Below are 22,029 nucleotides of genomic sequence, written 5' to 3' on the forward strand. Positions count from 1 at the left end.
AATATTAACGGTCATTTTCCCTCGAAAAGAATAGCTTCAACTACCTCATACAAGCGGAGAGAGACAAAAAAACTACCTTTGTAGAATACATTTATCGCTTCGTTGTTTTAAAGCAAAAACCAGATTCTCTCTTCTCTTATGAGAACAAGGAAACAATGGCGCTAACTCCCTCTCCTTCTTCTTCTTATCCAAATCTTCTCCAATTCTCTGTTAAATCTCCATCTCCGTCCGTACATTATCTTCTCTTCGGTTCTCCATGGTCAAACGCTTCTCCGTTTCTGCTTCAAAAGAGCGGAGTTCCTCTGCTTCCGGTCGTAGTGAAACCGTCTTGTAAGAAGATCAAGTGCTTCGCTAGATCCTCAACGGAGGAGGACTGCTTGAGCGAGCCGGAAACATTGACCGCTGAGAATGTTGGTGAAGATGATGATGGTTTAGGGAGGGAAGATCCGAACTTGCAGGAAAGCCAAAGTTCTGTGGTTGCGACGCAGAGGATCACTTCCTCTTCCAGTGATTCTCTCTTGCTTGGAATTCGTGAGCCTGTCTATGAGGTTTTTTCTTTTCTTTCTTTTTGGAAGATAATGAGATAAACAGAATTTGTTTCCTTTTTTTTTTCTCATTAATTTTTTTTATCTAAAAGAAATTATTGCTCTCACCAAAAAAGGAAAAGAATATTCTGAGTACCAAAAACAAAACTAAGAAATTGGAGCATTAATACAGTTTACTTGCAGTTGCATGTAATTTGTGTGCGAATATTAGTTAATTTTTTTAGGATTTATTAATACCTGAAAATTTGTTTAGGTTATTAATTTGTTACTCCTAGGATGTTTGGAGCTGCATTTAAATTTGGCGGTTTTTTTACCAGTTTTGAATGGTTCATAATTTTATTTCTTCTGTTAATTTTGTGTTTTTCCTGGATCTCTCAAGGTGGTAGAGGTGAAGTCAAATGGAGTAGTATCTACAAGGAAGATAAGCCGACGTCAATTATTGAAATCAAGTGGTAATGTTTTCTGTTCTTTCTTGTTACTTGTTTGTTAAGCTTTAATTGCAGAAAATAATGATGGTTTTTTTAATTTATTGTGATTTAATTTTTTGTCTTTAGGTCTTCGTCCTAGAGATATCCGGAGTGTTGATCCATCATTGTTTTTGACTAACTCAGCACCATCTCTTCTGGTAATAGACTATTGTGTTATTCTTATCTCTTGCTAATTCATTTATTTGTCATGCTTGGTTCCGAGTGCTTGGATTTGAGTATTGGTGTGTTTCCTTAGTTTCCCTGCGTTTCTGTCGAAAATGTGTTTGCAAACTCATTTTTCCCTGTTCCTTGCTCTAGGTACGTGAGCATGCCATTCTACTTAATCTGGGATCATTACGAGCAATAGCAATGAAAGACTGTGTTCTTATATTCGACTATAATCGGTAAATCTCTTCTTCTGCATCAGTGTAAATATGTTCTTATTGTTTCATCCTTTTACTATCAATTCATTTGTGGTTATCTGAACTGCCATTGGTGAACTTGTTGCATGTGTTGATCATTTTTAGTCAAGGAGGAAAGGCTTTTGTGGACACATTGTTGCCTCGACTGAATAACATGAATGGAGGTCATTGTATGCCATTCGAGCTTGAGGTTCGTGTCTTATTTTGTATCTTTGCTTGTACATGCTGATATATGAAGGTGATTTGTGTGGTGTTCACTGGTTGGAAGTTATAGTCTTAAACATCTGAGTTTTTTGAAAGACACTTGATATGAAACTTTCAGGTTGTTGAAGCAGCATTGCTTTCACGAACACAGCGGTTGGAGCAGAGACTTATGGATTTAGAACCTCGTGTGAGTATGGAAACATAGTGAGTATGGAAACATAGTGAGTATATTTTTTGGCTTGTTTTTTGTTTTTCTTTTGGTTTTGACAAGATTTATGTTGAATTGACAAATACTTACTGAAGCTGTACATCACCATGTTTGTAGATTTACTTTTATAGTGTTTGCAAGCACATTTAAGTAGAAAATGGTTTTCATTGGTTTTCAAGGTCTTAAGTGGCCTTACAATGGGAAAGAACTTCTGATTAAAGAAATTCATTTATAAGCAGTAGTTCCATGTCTTTTATCATTTGTTTATATTCACTCTCTCCCTGTCTCTTGTCTCTCTCTCACGCACACTCGTAGAGAATTCATTGGCCTTCTAGTAAAAAATGCCTATTAAAAACATTTGAGAAGTATGCTTAAGTTACCATTTTTGTTCCCTTTAGTTTTTGCTAATAGCCTTGTTCCTCAGGAACCTGCAAATAACCAAGCTGCTCCTGATCAACTTGAACTTTGTCTCAATAAGGCTGGTTTATGTTGTTTATTTAGTTTTTTTGTTAAATAAGCCAAACTTAAACAAGAGGGCATTAAGTGCTTAAGCTTGTTTAAGTGAATGAGAAATTTTGAATATTAACTTGCAAACAACTCATTTGTAAGCTTATTTAGATGATATGAGATATGTATGTAATATTCTTTTGTTGAGTGTATTGATTAAATACCTAAGATCCTTGTAACATTGTTTTTTTTTTTAATTAATTATTATCTGTGAATGAGCTCAAACTTGAACTTGTGCAGAAGCTTGTTATTTCCTTCTCAAAACAATTTTAACTAAGCTTATTCATGTAAATGAGTCAAGCTTGAGCTAAATGAAAGCTTGAAGAAGCCAAGCTTATTTAGCTTGGGCTTGAATCAGGAGGTGCTTGGCTTGCTCATTTGCAGCTATAGTTTGTGATTAACATGTACCTGAAGAATGCCTGAAAGAGTTACTTATTCTCATAGATTAATTGATATGACCGAGGAACTGTACTCTAAAAATTTTTTCTTGATAAAATTAGAATGTGTTTTCAACATAGAATTTTATGCACCTTAGCAATTCATAATTTTTTCTGTGACTAATTAAGGAACTTGAAATTGCTATCAGCAATTCTTTATCATTTTATTTCATTTTAATTTCCTTTTCCTGTATGCCTGTAATGCAAAATCCCTCTTTATCAATTATTTTTCTGAGCTTACAGATTTGTACCTTGAGTGCCTTATGTTTTACTGTGTCATTATGTGATAGATTGTGCTATTATGGACCTGTTTAATCATGATCAGCGCTCTTCCATATTCATAGGTTCAAGCTCTGCTTGAGGTGTTGCCTAACAAATTAACCGGTGACATATTGGAGCAACTTCGTATTAGCAAGCAGACGTTGGTATATTAACTTTACAAAATCTTGTTTTTACTTGCATAATAGTAAATCATTAAGTGTATTCTCCTCCAATCATTATCTTTTCTTTTCATTTTATCATGTAAGGTTGAATTGGGTTCAAGAGCAGGGGCTCTTAGACAAATGCTGCTTGATCTTTTGGAGGATCCTCATGAAATACGTCTTATATGTATTATGGGAAGAAACTGTACTCTTAAAAGGGGAAATGATGACGTTGAATGTTCTGTACCCTTAGAAAAGCTGATTGCTGAAGGTAAGCTGTGGTGGGGTTTCTTTCTTGATATATGCAGTGATAGATGTTCAAAATCACCAAAAGGGTCATTAATCTCAGTTCTAATTTCTTTTTCTTTTTTCTTTGACCCAAGATTTCTAATTTGGTTTGATTTGGTAATTTTGCAGAAGAGGAGGAAGAAATTGAGATGCTTTTGGAAAATTATCTTCAAAGGTTTGTCTCCTTTGTTCCATTCATGGTGCATATCTAGCATGCAGTTGGTGTGTTTTCAATGGCCAGGCAGAAAGGCCAATGTCTTGTTGAAACTGCTCTGATAATTTGTTCGTGGCCATGTTATAGTTTCAACGGCCACAACTGATTATAATGTCTTGTGTCATTTTGCAGATGTGAATCTTGCTATGGTCAGGCAGAAAGGCTTCTTGACTCTGCAAAAGAAATGGAAGATTCTATTGCTGTCAATTTGAGGTCTTGATGAAGTTTGATTTACTTTAATTCGTTGTCACTTGTCAGCGTTACCATTTCGTTTGGGGTTTTATCAAATACTTTATTACTCCAAAAGCCCATGGTCACTGTTATCTGTGATTATGATGAATTGAGTTTTCAGAATCATTTTCTGTATATCTTTCTCTTGTGCCGGAATCCATACACCTTTAACTAAAAAAATGGGGTTCTTTTACAATTTTTATCAGCTCTCGGAGACTCGAGGTAAGCAGAGTGGAACTGCTTCTTCAGGTTGGGACATTTTGTATGGCAGTTGGTGCTCTAGTTGCAGGTATGTTGTCCTTCCACCAGCAAGAAAATAGAAGCCAAACATATATTAGTTACATTCAGGAATTGCTTAATATAATCATGGTTTAGTGGACATGGTGTTTTGTTGCTTGCATTCATCCACATAAGTTGCTTCGATTCTTGTGATTAGGGGTGTGTAAACGGTTAGAACAATTAGTTCAGTTCTGAATTTTCTAAAATAAAAAAAACCAAAGTTCTTCTTAGAAACCGAAACCGAACCTAACTGATTAAACCATTGTAACCAAACATATTTAATTGAAATAACCGAACATTTAATTAACCAAACCAAAAAAACTGAACTCATTTCGATTCGGTTCAGTTTTAATTTGCACACCCCTACTTGTGATTCAATTAATAATGGTATTAATGCAGTGCTAAATGGCAGCTAAAGCAAGAATAGATTTTAATCATAGCTAGATATCAGTTATTAAGCCTCCATGGCTTATCCAGAGTAGAAACTGTAAATCTTTAGAACCCGCAAATCATGATTCATTATGATGGTTGATCATCACGTGACAAATAAAATTCTAACTTGGTTCATTATAGGCCAGCCAGTCCATGGATCTATTATCTATTATTTGAAATGTGGTGATAATTTTGTTGTTTGTTTATTTAGTTATGTGAGAGGGGATCAGACCTAGAGAAACAGCTCAAGTTTGGAATCAAGTAAAGAGGGAAAAAGAAAAAAAAAGTTATAACACTGATGACCATCATAGATGTATCATATCTTGATTTACTATTCGTGGAATTTATGGCATGAAATTATTCCAAGTCCATACTTGATACGATTTATTCCACTGGAGAGCAACATGTTCAAGAATTTTAGAGTGGGGATTATGAGCATCCATGTCAAGAGGCTCAAGACTTTATTTCCTGTTTTCAGGTATATTTGGCATGAACTTGAAGTCCTATCTGGAAGAACATGTGGTATGTTCGTCATGAAAATTTGAACATTCACTCATTCAGTATTTGCTGACTGACTCCTTAGTTCACTCTCATTGAGGTGATTGTTAACTTACCCTAATCTTTATGTGGTGCAGTTTGCTTTCTGGCTAACCACAGCAGGGATTATTGTTGGTGCTGTTGTGGCATTTTTTCTCATGTACTCGTACCTCAGGACTAGAAAAATTCTGTAATTTAGGAGTTCAGGTATATTAACTTAAAACTAGTTTTACTACAAGCCCTTGTGCAACTGAAAAAGGGGAAAAGGAAAAAATGTTAAACACAAGCCAAACATGCAGTGCGGTATTTTGAATTATGGTAGAGAACCTATAATTCTTCAGGCATTTTTGTCATCTAATCCACACATACTTATTATTTCAGGCATTTATGACTCTCTATGATACAAAATTTCATTATAGTTCTTCGAAGCTGATCTTTCTTGTGTTTAACAGGTGAAACTGACGGAAAACAATTCTCGTCGCCAAACCTGTAATGGTAATTCCAAAGTGCATCACATCATGTGCTTTGATTTGTTATAATTATAGTGATAGATTGTTTTAGGTTAAGACTGCAGCATTTTGAGCTCTTTGAAACCGTGGAGTGGTTGTTCCTTTAGTCCCCTTTCAACTTGCAATGCTTTTTTCAGCATGCAAAACAGGGGACAGGAGCAATGTTCCATGTTTCCTCCCGATGGATATGCCTTGGGAATCATAGAAGTAATTTTTTTTTTTTTTGAAATAAATACATAGGCTTATATTTGTTCCTTTGATTTATTTCATGATGCTAGGCTGCCATATCCTGGGTTCAAATACGTCCTCTTTTCTCCCACTCTTTCTATTACTACTATTTATGGCGGTATTCTTCCATACTCGACTTGGGATACTTCTACTCCACTTTCCACCAACGATAAAAGTCACTTCAGTCTGTCGTTGATGCATTTCCTTGCCTTTTCATTGTTAAGTCTCGAGCATTGTTTGCTCCCAGCCTGTATTCAATTGGAGGTGGCATATATGCACCTACTTTATGATTGATCATTATGAATATTCCAAGGATAGAATTGCAAATTGCAGCACTCATTTCGTTGGCATGAAACTATATTAAGTACCAAAGAACTAGTTTTGTCCTCCCAACCGTAACCTCCTCTTTGAATGTTAACAAATGGGAACAAACAAATTTATCAAGAAACAGTTCCAATCAAATGTACATTTTAAATTCAAGCAATGCATCTCAAAAAGACTATGATCTAGAAGTTAGAGGCGCGAATCCTCTAGACAAACAATTGTGAATTGTACATGGAGGGGTAGAAACTTTAGATGCTTCCATCACCAAGCGCTTTTGCTTGCAAAACATGTACTCTAAAATTCGAGTACATGCTCAGAGTAGGGTTCTTTCAAAACTGGAGCTAGCAACTACTAAAAAGCCCATCACCAACCTATGAAATGGTATAGATGTCAATAGAAGGAGGAAAAGCAATATTCCTTGCAAAGAACGCCAGTGAACAATGCAAGCAGCCTTTTGGCAAAGTAATACAAGTGAGGAAGGAAGATTTTCATGAGTAATCATTGGATTAAAATGCTCAGAAAACGGTTATTTCAACCTTGGCGGGCACTTCGAAGCCTCTCCATTGATTGCTATATTCCCTACTCCAGCCTCCATGGCCTCCCTGTCATCCTTCTCTTTCCTTTCCTTTTCAGATGTACTGTCATCTGTGTGCTGTTTACTAGCAGTTGCAGAGGGTTCAAGCAGTCGAGGGCCTGCACTGATCCATGGATGGCTGAGGCATTGAGCTGCGGTGGGTCTCTTTTCAGGGACAAAATCCAGTATTGGAATGAGAAAGTCAGCCATGTCAGTAGCATCTTGCTCACTGAAATCATACTTCTCCATAAACACCTTATTAAGAGGCCAAAAACGTAACCGACGGATATGCCTCAAGTCTCCATATCTGTTGAAGAAATCCCTAGAATAGCGCCCACCTAATGCAATCTGAAGAAAAATGGTTAAGACACTCAAACAGTGAGAATTACGCACATGATACCTTAAATTATACGGTTTTGTTGTGAAGCAGTCACGATTAACCTTGTTCCCTTAAAACAACACTTAAACATGAGAGGATGGCAAACTTATTCCTTTCAGAGAGGCCTGTGTAACAGTCTTACCTTGCGTGGCATCATTCCAAGAAGCTCCATCATCAATGCCAAGTGATCCTGGAAATGAGAAATAAAAGTCAAGCGACACAGGCGAGAAGAAAATGCCTAGTTGTTGACAGAACTGAAAAAAAAATACTGAAAAAAAAAAAAAAAACCAATAACAACAAAAACATCATAAAGGGGAGGTGGGGCTCATCTCAACTTATAGTGATCCTTCTATTTCTAAGAATCCCTTTATGTTTTTCACCACCACACAAATAGGAAACAAGTGGGCAGTCACATTGTTGCCTATTGTAGGATGCAGAAAAGCTTGCTTCAAACATATAATAGAATGAAACCTTATATGGTGTACATCTAAGGCCACTGAACAGTTCTAAGGGAAATGAGTAATTTTCTGGAACCAAGAGTAACCTTTTATTTTTTAATTGTCATTTGTAGACATCCATAAAACAACTTCAAATATGAGAAGCCTATCAGATTGAAGCTTCTTGTTTATACATTTTAGAAGTGTTAGTGAAGCAAAACTCAAAGGGAGGAAACAAGAACTACATTCTTCTATAAAAGCATCGGATTATTTTTGTTATGCATGAGCAGTGGTTTTTGTGTTGTTGGGAAGTGCATGCCAAACAACCCCTTAGTTTATAGATTTGATACTGATTTCTGTTGTATTAGTACAGTTAACCTGCTAAAAATAAAAGCTAAACAAGCATAAGAAAACCTAATTATTTTACAAAATAATGGCTGATAAAACAAATCTAAGATAAAAACATATAGAACTCATGCTCCAGCCCAAGAAATTTCTATCATTTATTGCTCCTTACTCCTCTCTTTCCCCTTATTTGCTGTGCATAAGAGTGGTACAAGTGCATGAATTACGACATATTCATATGTAAATGCATGAAAATTAGAATAAGCAAGATACATACAATCTTACAAGGAAGACAAACAAGCATCAAGCAGTGCCAGGTCTAATATTCACAATGGTACAAATTGTTCTACAGAAGATAGTGAAATCAAATGCATGATTATCACACACGGAGAACCACAGTTATTAAGAGGCACATAAATTTATGTAAGTATCAAATGACGGAAATAAAAATGTGCGACACAGTCAGAATAACTTCTGCATACCTCATCTCGATCATAGTTTTCACCACTGTGAGGATCAAAAAGAACATCACCAGTAGCCAGCTCAAAACAAATACAAGCAAAAGACCATAAGTCTGCTGATGTTGAGTATTTGGATCCAAGGATAACCTCAGGACATCTGTATTGCCTGGTTTGAATATCATTTGTAAATTGTTTGTATGTCCAGCAAGCATTGCCAAAATCAACTAATTTACACTTGAGATCAACTTCTGCTAACAGTTTTTTCCTTGTTGCACGGCTCCCTCTTCTACAACGCTGCTTTTCTTGGTTACTATTGTTGATTCCATCACTCTTTGTCTCATCTTTAATCACAGAACTATTTTGCTGTTCTTCACCAGAAGCTTCATTTGATTTTGCATCAGCATTACTGTCTTCTGCACCACCAGTCTTGGAATCTGTTTCATTTTCTTCAGAAGCTTCCTTTCCTGCACAACCTTGAGCTGCCTTCTTAGCCTTCTTTCGAATCTTCTTTTTTTGATTCCTGGTCAAATCACCATTTGAACTCTTAACTTCTTTTGAAGCAACAGCCTCCGAGACAACCTTATCCTTTCTAGTTGGAAGGACGAGAGAAGCACCAGATTTCCTAGGATCTCTTGATGGATCAATCATGGACAATAGCAACACATTCTCTGGCTTCAAATCAGTGTGAATGATTGAAAGTTCACGGTGCAAATAATCGAGACCCACCAGGACATGATGACAAATCTCTTTAACCATGTGAAGAGGAACCCCTCGGTAATCACTATACTTAACAAGGGTCAAAAGGTTGTCCCCCAAGTACTCAAAAACCATACACATATGATTCCCATTAGGCCCTGAATGCTTAAAATGATCCAAGAGCTTCACAACACACTTTTTATCGTCTGGATCTCCCTCAGCTATCTGTTTGAGGATCTTTATCTCATCCATAGCTGCCTCAGTGTAGTGCTGAGCACTCTTTTGAATCTTCAAAGCTACATAACGCTACAAACAATAAATTCTCATGTGGTTAAAGAGTTGAACCATGAAAATTAAATGGCAATGGCTGATCCAATTCTAGATAAGAAAAGACAAAATTCAACAAACAAAGCATCTTACTATCTAAATAAGAAACAGAACAATATATAAGCACATTGATGAGAATCATTATAACAATGCTGCAACAAGAAATTGATACGTAATATAGAGAAATTTATCTCTGATTGGCAAATGAAGGGCATCTAAAGCTCAATTGCGAGGAGGCAAATCTTGGACTCTTCACAACTTTAGCTGCAGAAATAAGACCCTTCAATTAACCAAAAGCAGTGCACATTCCAGCATCTCTTACAAAGACTCCTTTCATTGTTCTTAATGCACCCAATTTATATATTCCACGAGAAAAACGAAAATTATGTTATAAAGAAACTATAAATCAAGGCTTACATCTTATACACTTATTTCTCATCATTCCAAGAATTGTTTACCTAATTAAACCTTATTAATGATTAACCAGTCAAAACCAATGGTGAAAATCCAAAATCTTGTTTGCTCCTTCCATTACCTTTTTCTTTGATTTTATCACTAACTATATATACAAGTTTTCTCTTACTTGAAAAGTTCAACCAACTCATACAATAATTCTGAACTTCCCCTCCTTTCCAGTTTCCAACAAAATAAAATCAAACTTTACAATAAGCGTACTAAAAATGTAATATACAAAAGAAAAAAGAAAAGCTCAAAAGCAAAAAAAAGAAGAGAAAAATACCGATCTTTGAGTATCCCAAGCGAGCCAAACAGTGGAGAAATGACCCCAACCAAGCTTGCTTTGAACCACATAGCAACCATTCTTGAAAGTGTCACCAATACGCACCGCGTGATACCCTCCTCTTCTGTAATCTTCAGTCCCTTCATCTTCCGATGAGTAATCACTCGCTTCACTTCGATCCCCATTTTTATCCTCAGCCATTTCCCAAAGCAGAAAACAAGACAACTGGTTATTCAAATTTACAGGTTTTGATTGAATTCAAAAGAGTTTTCAGGTTCAATCTGAAAAAGCCAGATTCTAAAACCAAAAAACAAAGTTCAAAACTCTATCAGGAAATGGGTCTTTGCAAGAGTAAAGAAAACAAAAAAAAAAGGACCTTTGATGGGAAACTGAGTTTATGAAGAGAGAGAGAAAGGGAAAGAAGGAATTTGGTAGGTGGTTGAGGAGGGAGAAGATTAGGGTTTTGGAGGGGGTAATGGGGGACTCTTTGCCGGGAAATTAAAGGAAAGAATTTTTATTACAAAGTTTTGGAGAGTGATTGGCCTCCTTTTTAGCTTTGAGGGGTGGGGAGACTGGGGAGTTTTCTTGTGGTTTGCGTTTCACGCGCTTGGACTTGCGTTCCTCTTTAGACTTAAGTGAGTTTGAGATGGCCCTAGATATTAAAGTGTGAGTTTGTAATGATATCATCTTGCGGGTCCCACACTTTGCCTTGCTGCTATGCCAAGGAGCAGTTTTGTGAAAATTACAGTTAGGTGTACAGTTAATTATTCATTGCTTTTTTCAAAAGAACTATTGTTTTGATATAGCGAAGTGTAAATTATATGTTTCAAGTGTAACGAAATATTTTATTATGAAGATGAAAATGCCTTTGATTTTAACCCAAAAGTTGTACATAATAACTTACTTAAATATCTATAAATGTTTCATACTTTATATAATACTCATATGACTAATAAAATAACTTATAATTTTATACACAATAAGTTAATAACAAGTATAATATAATAAAATGTGTAGTATACAATTACTTTTAGATATGTATATATTTTATTTTAAAATTATGTACGTCATAATATAATCATTGGTTCATAAAATCTTATAATTTTATAGATTGTATGCTAATATTATGTACATTGAAATGTAATTAATCAATTTTCCCAAATCCAATTCTTATTGGTAAAAGGATCCAACCATGATATAAATAGAATTGACTTATCTTAGATAATCCATTATGCACATATTAAAATAATGGAACGTATATGTTATTAAATTGCTATGTACAACATATAGAGATTAACTTATTTAGGATAAATATATTTATCTATACGTTTTTATAATAACATGTATATTTATTTTGTTATTATGTATAAAATATTTAACATGAATGTTCTAGTAAGTCCACTTATATAATTATTGTGTAAGAGATGCATGAAAAAATTTTCAAAATAATTTAATAACCCTTGGTTCAAAAAAGTTGTAATCTTTTTATCCAATCAAGAATTTTTCATTAAAAAACACAAAAAACAAGAACAAAGCTAGTACAAGATAAGAAGAAAACAAGACAAAAAGACATCAAAATAAGACAAGATAAAAGTGAAATCAAAGGACAGGATAGAAAGAAAATAAAGGATTGTTAATGAATCAATAAAAATTAAATTTAAAAAATAAAAATGTAGAAAAAGGATATTTGCGTTCGGGACATGGAGAGTAAAAGAAAAATCAATCTTATGACTACACCCATGTGTAAGTTTTCCCTTTTTTTTTTGGTTTTCTAGCTTTATGGAGTGCGTGGAAGGGGGTGATTCGTGTCACGTGGGAAGTCAACGGATCACACGAGCCAATGACATCAACTTCCGGAAACATCTTTTCCGGCTTTAAAGCTTTGAACCGCTTCGCAGGTTTTTTGGTATTTGGACGTTTTGGTGCTGAGGTGGTCGCAGAGTGGCAACAGACAAGGTTCTCTATCAGCTAAGTTTCTGAATCTTATGCTTAGATTCTTCCACTCTCTGCTTCTTCGTAACCCTTTTTTTTTTTTTATGTCAACTTCTATCTTTGAGCAGCATTGTTTTGATAGGCCAAGATTCTGATATTTATGCCTTTTGGTTGATGCATACTCTGTTAATTCTTTGAGCTAGGTGATGTTTAGGATGTGTAATTGTTGATCTAGTTTCTGGTTGTGTTACTTTGAGGTTTATTAACTGTGTTTACTTGGAAGTTGCAATATTGTTTATTGTATTAAATCATTTCTGGATATGATCAAACCTTACAGTATTACTCTACGATCTGATGCTTAATTATGCGGTTGTTTAGTTTAAAGATTATTCCATTCCTACTCTTCATTCTGTGATTTGAGCAGCGGATGGATCATGCTTTAATCCCATTTTTAGCCATGCATCACTGGGTTCTGTTTGGTGGGGGGGGGGGGGGGGGGGGGGTGGAGATTTCGCTTTTGGAGACGAACAAGAGGTAGGTCAGTTCTGAGGTCTTGTAGTGGATGTTAGAGAATAATTCTACTTTAATAGAATTTACTTTAATCTTTTAAGTTTATTAAAATTGGTTGTTGAGTTGTTACTATGGAGCATTTTATCAAATAAAAAAAATATCATAGAGGTAGAATTATAAAATTCTGCAAAAGGTAAAAGTATATTATAAAATTTTAAAACTTTTAGGGGGACGGGATATATGGTTAAAATGTTTTATTGCATTAGCCGGTTTTCGTCATTCTAAAAGTTTTAAAATTTCATAATATATTTTTGTTTTTTTTAGAATTATATAGTACAAATAATTTTTCTATTTGGTGAGATGTTTTCTTAGTCAACAACTAATTTTAGTAGATATAAAACTTGTTGCGGTAAAATTATTTCTCAAGCTCTATTGCCGTAAGACCCCACGATCAACCCACCACTTTTAGTTGTTGAAATCTTAGTTCTGCCATTGGATGGGGTGGTGTGGTGCTATGTTGCGGGGGTGTTATATTAGAGGTTGGTTGTTTTGAACTAGATGAAGGTATTATGCTGATTTCAGAACGTGTGTTCCGACTTTTTAGGAAAATTATATATTGCTAGTTTTCATGTATTTTTCTTAGATGAAGACTAAAATACAAGGAATTTCCTCCAAGTTAAACCTATTGCAATAGAATTATTTTTCAAGCTTCATTGCCTCGAGACCTCATGACCGACTCACTTCTTGTTCACCCTCCAAAGTGAAATCTTGGTTGTGCCACTGAATGGGGCAATGCAATGTTGAGCTGTGGGGCCATTATATTAGAGGTTGGTTGTTTTGAACTAGATGATGGTATTATGCCGAGGTCAGAACCTGTATTCCGACTCTTCAGAAAAATTATATATTGATAGTGTTCATGTATTTTTCTTAGATGAACTAAAATACAAGGAATATGCTCCACTTCTCATATATCAAGCACAACCTTAATGGTAATCTATCACTGGTTTGAAATATATGGAACTTACCTGTGTTAGGTTATCACAGTTTTGTGTTTTAAGAAAAAGCACCTTCACAGTTTTTGTCCTTTGATCTTGTTTGGGAAAGGGGTAAGTCCTCACTTATAAGCCATAGTCCTTGACCATCCACCCAATAGAGAGTGGATTGTGCTTTCTTTGAGGGCTATCATGAGTTTCTTACATATAGTGTCATTTTTTAAATTGCATTTGGTATATAGGAAGTGGAGGACATTATTTATATTTTAATTGGGAAGAAAACATTTCCATGTTTGGTAATGGAGAGAATGTAACTTTCCGTTTGCAAAGGGAAAGTTACAACTTTTTCTGATTATAACGAATAGAAATCTCCTGTCCTTTTTGTGCCCTATTTCTATTTTTACGTCAAGTGTTTTGACTTTTAATTGGATGATAAAACGTTAGTTAACGGTGGAATAAAGTAATTGAATCGTTTTCCTTTTAAAAACACTAATACTTTTAATTACAAAATTTTTAAACAAAAATAAAATCAAATATTAGGGTTTTTTTTTCTGTTGGGTATTGTCCTTTTTCTGTTTCTCTGGTTTTTCTTTTCTTCAATGTTGGTAAAGTTTTTTTTCTTTAGCTTTTGAGGTTTGTTCAATTTTATATTTATCAAAAGTATAAAGAAAAACTTACAAAAGGCTGAAAGATTGGACTGTGAAAAGAAAAGTAACAGAATATGACAATAGTCAATAGAAAAGAAAACCTAATGTTTGATTTTATTTTTATTTAAGACTTGTGTAATTAAAATTTGCACAAGTATTTTCAAAAGTAAAATGACATCAATTACTTTGTTTTACCGTTAGTTAATGTTTTATCATCAAATTAAAAATTAGAACACTTGGTATTAAAATAGAAAAGATAATTAAAAGTCAATACACTTGGTGTAAAAATGGAAACAAAACACCAAAAGGGGTAGGGAATTTGCATTCGATTATAACCGTTGCTTTTCTAAGCTAAATTCCAGATGATGTCTACGTTATATATCATTTGGGTCTTCCACATCAGTACACCTGGCTTAGGCTCATCAATTTAGACCTTATTTGGCATTGCTTTTCAACCAGATCTTTCAAAGTTGTTCTGGGTAACAATTGCAATGCTAAAGAGGTCCTCAGCCTTTGAATTGAAACTGTCTTTCAAGTTAAAAAGGTGGTTTTCTATTCACTCCATTTGTAAGGCCAAACTAGGCCTTAAAAATCTAAGAGACAAACTGTAGACATTCTAGTGATCGAAGACAAGCCAATACAAATACTCATGAATTTATTGCTTTAATGTATGTGGTATAATTTATTGCTTTTTGTTCTTTGTTTCCTTTTGCCTCTTTCTTACTCTTCCCATGCATTATGACTAACCCTTTAGTCTATTATGCTTGATGCCTATATTTAACCATGGTGGCTTTTTATGGTCAACATTTTCTTGGACAGTGCCTAAGAGGTTGCGGAAAAGGTATTGCATCTTCAATATTCCATCACAAGTGTTATCTGCATGGTCTTCTCACCTCTGGAAGAGATCAATTAAGGACTAAAACTGAAACCCCAAACAAAGTTCAGTCACAGGTTGTGACGACCAATAGTTCCAGTCTCCATTTTGTGCATCAGTTGGTATTTTGTCAGTTTCATAAGATTGTATGGCCTTTTACTAGCAAGCAGTAATTTAGGAAAGAGGATGGTCTTACTGTATTTGATAGCCTACTACTTTATGATGGAAATTGGTTAATGGAATTCTCTATCTTCTGCTTATGAAATGATGACTGTTTCATTTGAACTAAGTTGCATGTATTTTCTTGTTCGAACAGTTTGAGTTTTGAGTTCTAAAAAGCCCAATAACAGATGCTATAAGCCCTTAACTAGCGGTACAAAATGGGCTTGACGTAGCCCAAACTTAACTCTCTCCATCGCTCAGTTCAAGCCTGGCGAACATTTAAGCTTGTTTCTTGGGCTCAATGAAATCCTCCTTCCCTTGACCGTTGTCTATTGGGGTAGAAATAGAATCAAACAATGAATTAGAACATGTACTCAATTCTTGGGTATTCTTTTATGAACCTTTCAGTGTTTAATTACGATACCTTTGTAGTTTTATACAACAGAAAAGCAACTTATATTCTTCTCTATCTCCTAAGCTCCGCCAATCATTTTCCATTGAGAATAAAAGAATCCGGAGTTCATGCGTTAGCCCTATTTTCCATTGACAAGGAAAGAATTGTATTCTCTCAACAACTCTTTATTGACAAGGAAAAAAGAAATGAAATAAATTCCCTATGGATTTGCTGTCAGATACATTTTGTTTACCACTTCAAAACGAATATCGAGTTTCCACAACTAATTTGAGAAATTCATTGATTTGATTTTAATTTACAAACATAACCTTTGATTTAATTTGATAAATTGTTTAATCAAAGATAATTTTCATGTACAATTATGGTGACGTATCATTATCAAAATAAATATTATAAAATATTATTTTACAAAATATTTTTTATAGAAAGGCTTCATCATTGAATCAATAATTATACATAAAAAAAATCATTCATATTTGTTTTTATTTTTCGTTTAGGGCTCTGCCACATCATTTTCATATTTGGTATAGTATTTAATTAATAAACTAACTTCAAGCTTTCATGGGGCCTCTGATTTGTACGGAAACTCCTTTCTTACAAAGTGGGCATCATAGCTACTTGAGGAATTTTGTTTTGTTTTTGGGAAAAAAAAAGTTTTGTGTTGATGGAAATTACCATGAAGCCTCTTGGAGTTGGATTTGGACTATATCATTAAGCAAATAATGATTCTTGACAATAACAATGTCCCAATAAAAGAGATTTTGAATAAAGTGGATTATCACAATTCCATGGATGGTCTGAAATGATTAGTTTGACTAATTAAAAGGGCTTTTCATTTTGATTGGTTGGGGGGTTTGGTGGTCCCCAAGAAAAAGTGAACTCCGATTGTTTACTAACAACAAGAGCACATTGCCACAATCGTAGGGGAGTCTAATTCGGTGGTCATCAACTAATTAATTGAGTTCTTAATCTTTTGAACCAAAGTCAAATCCCTTGTCCTTTTTGTTTCAACCACTCCGTCATCAAATCAAGAAGAGCTACTCCTAAGCTTCTAGATGAAGGTTGTGCTTAATTTGTGAGGGACCAACTTCATCCCTAATCTTGGTCTCTTTCGGTTTATGTGGAACAAGGGTGGAGAAAAACAGTAGGTGAAAGAGAAAAAGGCTGTCTTCCACAGGCCAAGGCAGACAGGCAAGTAGAAAGAACTTATGCTAATTCTACGAGGAGAATCATAGACCATTCCTTCTTGCCATGGGTTTTCCACTCCGGTAACTTTTTTTATGCTGCCACCTTTTTGTTCTCTCACTCATCTCAAGAAAATGAATCATTCTTAACTTGAAGATGTTGAAAAGTTGATGAGCAGAGTACCAAGGCCTTGTCTTACCTTTTGAGAGTTAGCCCAGACTGCAGAGAGGGAAAGTAGACTAAGAAAACTTAACGGCGACAATTCTAACTTTTTTCCACAGTGGAAGTAGACATCAATATCCTTCTGGAGCAATAAAGACACATACATCATCCATGCATGAGCTTTGTTGCATCACATCGAACCCTTTTGTCACCCATTGACCGAGATTACCCATCATATAACACAAACTGTGAAACAGTTCAGAGGCTCTTCGGAGTGCTACGTGGCACTCCGTCAGCCTCTTCAAATCCTTTTTGCTTTCGATGCCTTGCACAAGATCAAAGGAAAAAACCAAAAGAGTCAGAAGAAAAAAAATTCCAAAGCACAAAAGGGAGGAGAACTGCGGTTAAAAAAATTCAAATTTTTATTATAAAAAATTGATCACATCTGGATTATTTTCAATGATATCAAATTATATAATATAATGTTGTATTTTATATTTTTAATTAATAACTTTACCAACAACTACCAATAAATTTATTTTGTCTTATCTGGTTCCAATTTCTAACATTATTCTTTCCGTCCAACATAATTTAAATTATAAATCTTCGTATCAATTAAGACAAACTAAGATAATAATCCAAATTGAGACAATATTTTTCACCGGCGTAGCATGGAGGCAATCCTCTCTAGTCTTGTAGTGTCACATTGATTGGCCATCTATTATAGTCTTTGCAACATTTAATGGACAATGACAGCATGAAAATTAAACTTTGTTCCTATCCCACTCCGTCGTTTAATGCAGATATAATTTACCTATTTAATTGAGCCACGTGCTTAACTTTAGTAAGTCGTGTGTCGAAACCATTGGCATAAGTTTCCTATTTGTCTATGCGTTTTCATGAGGCAAATGATAGACACGACACTTAAAAAAAAAAAAAACCAATATTTAATTTTATTTATATTTCAAGTCAGAGGAAACCCATGGCCAAGGGTTAGCTCAGGGTTTGCTCTTTCGAAGATGTCCCATGATTAATCAAATGGAAAGAGGAAAAAGCTATATGCTGACACTGCGGATACTTCGATCATCTTTATCTTTTTCTGATACTAAAAACCAAAGTTCACTTCAAAAGAAAAAGAGATACGCAAAAGCAAAAGTTTAAACTAAAGGACAAACTTTAGACAACGAGAAGATTAAGTAGTTACTTCTTTGCAATGCTTTGCTTGATAACATGTGCCAAAAGTGGGCCACATTTCTCAAAACATATTCAAAAATATTAAATATGATTTTTTATTTGAGTAATGAGGATTTTAATTGTATTATTTAAAATATATATAAATATATATACACGTTTTATTATTAATTAAGATCAATTACTCAAGTTTCAAATACGGTTAACATTTGTTTAATAAAAAAATCATGAATTGTTTTAAAAATATTATTAATATTATTATAAAGAGTTAAATTAAATATACTCTTACCTCTAATGAAATGTTTATTTTTAGATGTATTTTGGGATGATTCACATTAGAAAATTTAAGTGTGACAAGGATAAAAAAGAAAAGTTGGAAAATCAAAAGTATCATTTCCTTTTCCTCATAAAAAGAAATAAATTTAAAAAAAAAAAGGGTAAATAAAGAAAGTCAGCACATGTCATCACTTTTCTTTTCCAAAGAAAATATAAGGATCTGAAGGTTGGTGAGCCCCACTCAAAAGAACCCCTGCTTGTAAGTAAATGTCATAAACTAAAGCTTCTCCTGTAAGTATTGCCTTGAAATCATCCAGTGAGCTCATACTCTTGACATGATACTGACCAACCTTTTCCTATTGGTCAAACGTGGCCCTACTGTAGAGGGTATCATTGTAATTTCAAATTACCCTCTTTAAAAGCGCCTTCCTTCGTGAGACATTCCCCTTTCGTAGAATCTGTGTTTTTATATTTTCACTTTTCGCCCTTTTTTTTTCTCTTTTAGATTATAGGCGCCCAAACGTCCATTAACCGTACGGAAAAAGAGCCTCACTTTAATTAAAAAATATATTATTTTTAAATTAAAAAAAAAAGACGGTGTATAAATAATCTTCTACGATGGAGCCCACTATAACTCTGCCAACTCCATAGGAATCATCGCATCAGCGCCTCCTCTTGCTGGTTACAGAGAAAATAATGCATTTGTTTTCTTTTTTTCCCCTTTATTTTGTCGTTTTGTTGATTGCTTTGAAATAATGCTCAACTCAGCACTGATGAATGACACGTGTCAAGGGAGGGTCCATGGGGCTCTACCTCAGCTCTGAGTTTATTTGTGTTCGGGTGGCTTTAACGAGGAAGGCGAGAGCCTGAGACCGCTCAGGGCATTGGCCATTGGGCGGAGTGGACGAACGTCGTTTTGGCACAAAAATGGCGTGAATAAGGGTGGTGGGTCCGCGTTTTGGTCTCCTACTGGCTTTTCGGCCTCTGCAGATTTGTCCCCCAATAGGGTGACGTATCTATTTTTCTCCTTCGTTGCGTTGACTGCTTTGCCCTTGAAATTAATATGCATTGTTAACAAAGTTTTTGATTAAGTATTAATATAATAGGAGTAATTATAAATAATTAATTAATTAATAACCAAAGTTTTTACAAGTGATGTAGGTTAATGCATAATGAGTTTGAATTAGGCGTCATGGATGAATTGTATTAAATGGTTTGAAATGTATGCAAATAATGCAAGCTCTCAAGATAAATATTATATCATTTTTTTATTTAAAAAAAGATTATATCATTTTCTCGTTCAAAGACCATTAGATTATTAGACTCTTTATTACTTCCCTTTGAAAATATTATTTTTTTGTCTTTTTATAAAGTAATGAGAAATTGCACAATTGAGTAAAGTACAATATTACGTATCCTACATTTATAAAATATAAGATGAGTCTTGAGTTTATAAATAAGAGTTTTTTTTCTACTTAACAAAAATATATTTTTAATTAGAAATTAGGCTCGTGACATATGTATAATAAGTATCATGGACATCAAATATTTCATTGTATTGTCTTTTATAAGACAGTTTTGAACTTTCATAATATTAGTAAAATAAACCTTCTTTATAAATATATGTAAGTATTTTTAATTAGTAAATATCATGAAATTATGAGTATGGTTAATTATACATTGCATTTTATACCAAATTTTTGTTCTTACATGCATTTTATTTTATTATATTCAAATAATTATTTTATTTAGTTGTCAATGCAAGTATTTGATCAATTAATTGAATTTATGAATCTTTACTTTCATCAGTAATATTTGAAGTATAAGAGATATCAAGATTAAAGTAAGCCTAGATCAAAGTGGATAATTCTCTTTTAAAGGTGAAAGAGCTAGTGCAACGAGAATCTACATAATTGGGTGAGGTAGAATGTCACGTGTCCAACTTTTGTAAGAGATAAGATGGGTCTTAAGTTTATAAATAAAGGTTTTTTTTCACCTAACAGAAAATGTATTTTGAATTGAAATTGTGCGCTCATAACATATGTATAAAAAGTATTGTGGATATCAAAAATGTTCATTGTATTGCCTTTTATAAGACACTTTTGATCCTTCATAATATTAGTAAAATAATTTTTTTTATAAATATAAATAAGTATTTTTAAGCACCAAAACATTTGGCTTATTGGTTGGTGCATAATCCTCCTACCTAAAGAGCAGAGTTCAAATCTCTCATCCCTCAATTATAAAAAAAATATATAAGTATTTTTAATTAGTAAGTATCGAGAAATTATGAGTATGTTTAATTACATAACATTTTGTAGAAAAATTTTGTACTTACATGAAAATTACTTTATTAAGTTGCCAATGCAAATATTTGATCAATTAATTGAATTTATAAATCTTTACTGTCACCAATAAAATTTGAAGTAACAAATACTAGTACTTGCAAAACATATGTCATGTTAATAAAGATGAGAAAGGTGTAATTATAGTAAGTTAAAATTCAATTATGTTCATTGCAATTTATAAAGCATTTATGAACATCCACATTATTAAAAAAATAAATGGTACTAATATAGATATAAAAGTATCTTTATTAAGTATCGTGAAATTTTAAATATATTTAATCACACATTTTATTTCATAGGGAATTCTAATAATTCTATAAATATCAAAATTTATTTTGTTTTTTAAGTAAAATTTGATAATTAATTAAATTGATGAATCCTTAATGTCACCAGTAAGATTTGTAGTAACTAATATTAACACTGACAAAGTAAAAGTTAAAATAAAAGTCATTTCATAAAAATTACGTATGTTAGAAGAATTTTTATATTATAAAATAATATATATTATGTAGGTGAATGAGGTATATATATCTAATATGATTATATTATAATTCTAATTAAATAAATTGTATAAGTATCATAACACTCACCTTCAAACCCAAATTGGTGTAATAGATGCCATATTTGAGCAATTGGTGTGGGAGACGAGTTATCAACGCATAGGGTATGTGCAACAAAGTGTAAGACATATGAAACGATGATTGTTAACACCAAGTTCGCTTACTTCAAAACTCTGATACCATTTTACCTGAAGCTATGATACATTTGATATCATGTTAAAAGAATATAACTTTTGTATGAAACTCTGATATCAAGTTACAAGAATATAACTTTTGTATTATAAACTTGTATTAACTTTATGAGTGAAAGAGTCAGTGCAACAAAAAATTTTACGATTGCGTGGGGTAAAATATCATCTCCATCTAACAAAAATGATTTTGAATTAAAAATGTGGACTTGTAATATACGTGTAATAAGTATCGTGGACATAAAATATGTTCATTGTATTGCCTTTTATTGAATACTTTTGAACTTACATAACATTTGTAAAATAAGCCTTCTTTATAAATGTACGCAAGTACTTTTAATAAGTAAATATCATGAAGTTCTAAGTATTTTTAAT

The 22,029-nt window shown here is 33.6% G+C and overlaps 2 protein-coding genes and 1 long non-coding RNA gene across 5 annotated transcripts; 2 read left to right on the plus strand and 1 right to left on the minus strand.

Moving 5' to 3' along the window:
• The first annotated feature begins 64 nt into the window (after positions 1-64).
• On the plus strand, positions 65-6,269 carry MGT10 (magnesium (Mg) transporter 10). 2 transcript variants are annotated; one of them, XM_088809589.1, is made up of 15 exons: positions 120-548; positions 925-997; positions 1,100-1,170; positions 1,331-1,416; positions 1,540-1,624; positions 1,757-1,825; positions 3,135-3,215; positions 3,318-3,483; positions 3,630-3,675; positions 3,847-3,927; positions 4,152-4,234; positions 5,135-5,178; positions 5,292-5,400; positions 5,646-5,688; positions 5,981-6,269. In XM_088809589.1, the coding sequence occupies exons 1-13, from the start codon at positions 156-158 to the stop codon at positions 5,385-5,387; spliced, it is 1,374 nt and encodes a 457-aa protein (XP_088665715.1). In that variant the 5' UTR covers positions 120-155; the 3' UTR covers positions 5,388-5,400; positions 5,646-5,688; positions 5,981-6,269. The 2 variants fall into 2 exon arrangements, with proteins under 2 accessions (XP_088665714.1, XP_088665715.1); XM_088809588.1 differs by lacking the exon at positions 5,292-5,400 and having other exon boundaries at positions 65-548; positions 5,135-5,254.
• Positions 6,270-6,381: 112 nt separating this feature from the next.
• On the minus strand, positions 6,382-10,744 carry LOC18590429 (uncharacterized). Of its 2 annotated transcripts, none has more exons than XM_007015941.3 (4): positions 10,213-10,744; positions 8,472-9,452; positions 7,350-7,397; positions 6,382-7,176 (listed from the first exon to the last, which is right to left on the minus strand). In XM_007015941.3, exons 1-4 carry the CDS (start codon positions 10,411-10,413, stop codon positions 6,781-6,783), a joined length of 1,626 nt encoding a protein of 541 aa, XP_007016003.3. In that variant the 5' UTR covers positions 10,414-10,744; the 3' UTR covers positions 6,382-6,780. The 2 variants fall into 2 exon arrangements, with proteins under 2 accessions (XP_007016003.3, XP_017983079.2); XM_018127590.2 differs by having other exon boundaries at positions 8,472-9,442; positions 10,213-10,354.
• A 1,245-nt stretch (positions 10,745-11,989) lies between these two features.
• LOC108663165 (uncharacterized) lies at positions 11,990-15,429 on the plus strand. The gene is made up of 2 exons (XR_001929155.2): positions 11,990-12,168; positions 15,113-15,429. It is a non-coding gene; the product is annotated as an uncharacterized LOC108663165 (long non-coding RNA).
• The last annotated feature ends 6,600 nt before the right edge of the window (positions 15,430-22,029 follow it).

The sequence above is a fragment of the Theobroma cacao genome, chromosome 9, assembly GCF_053813885.1.
Source record: "Theobroma cacao isolate CCN51 chromosome 9, ASM5381388v1, whole genome shotgun sequence".
NCBI lineage: Eukaryota > Viridiplantae > Streptophyta > Magnoliopsida > Malvales > Malvaceae > Theobroma > Theobroma cacao.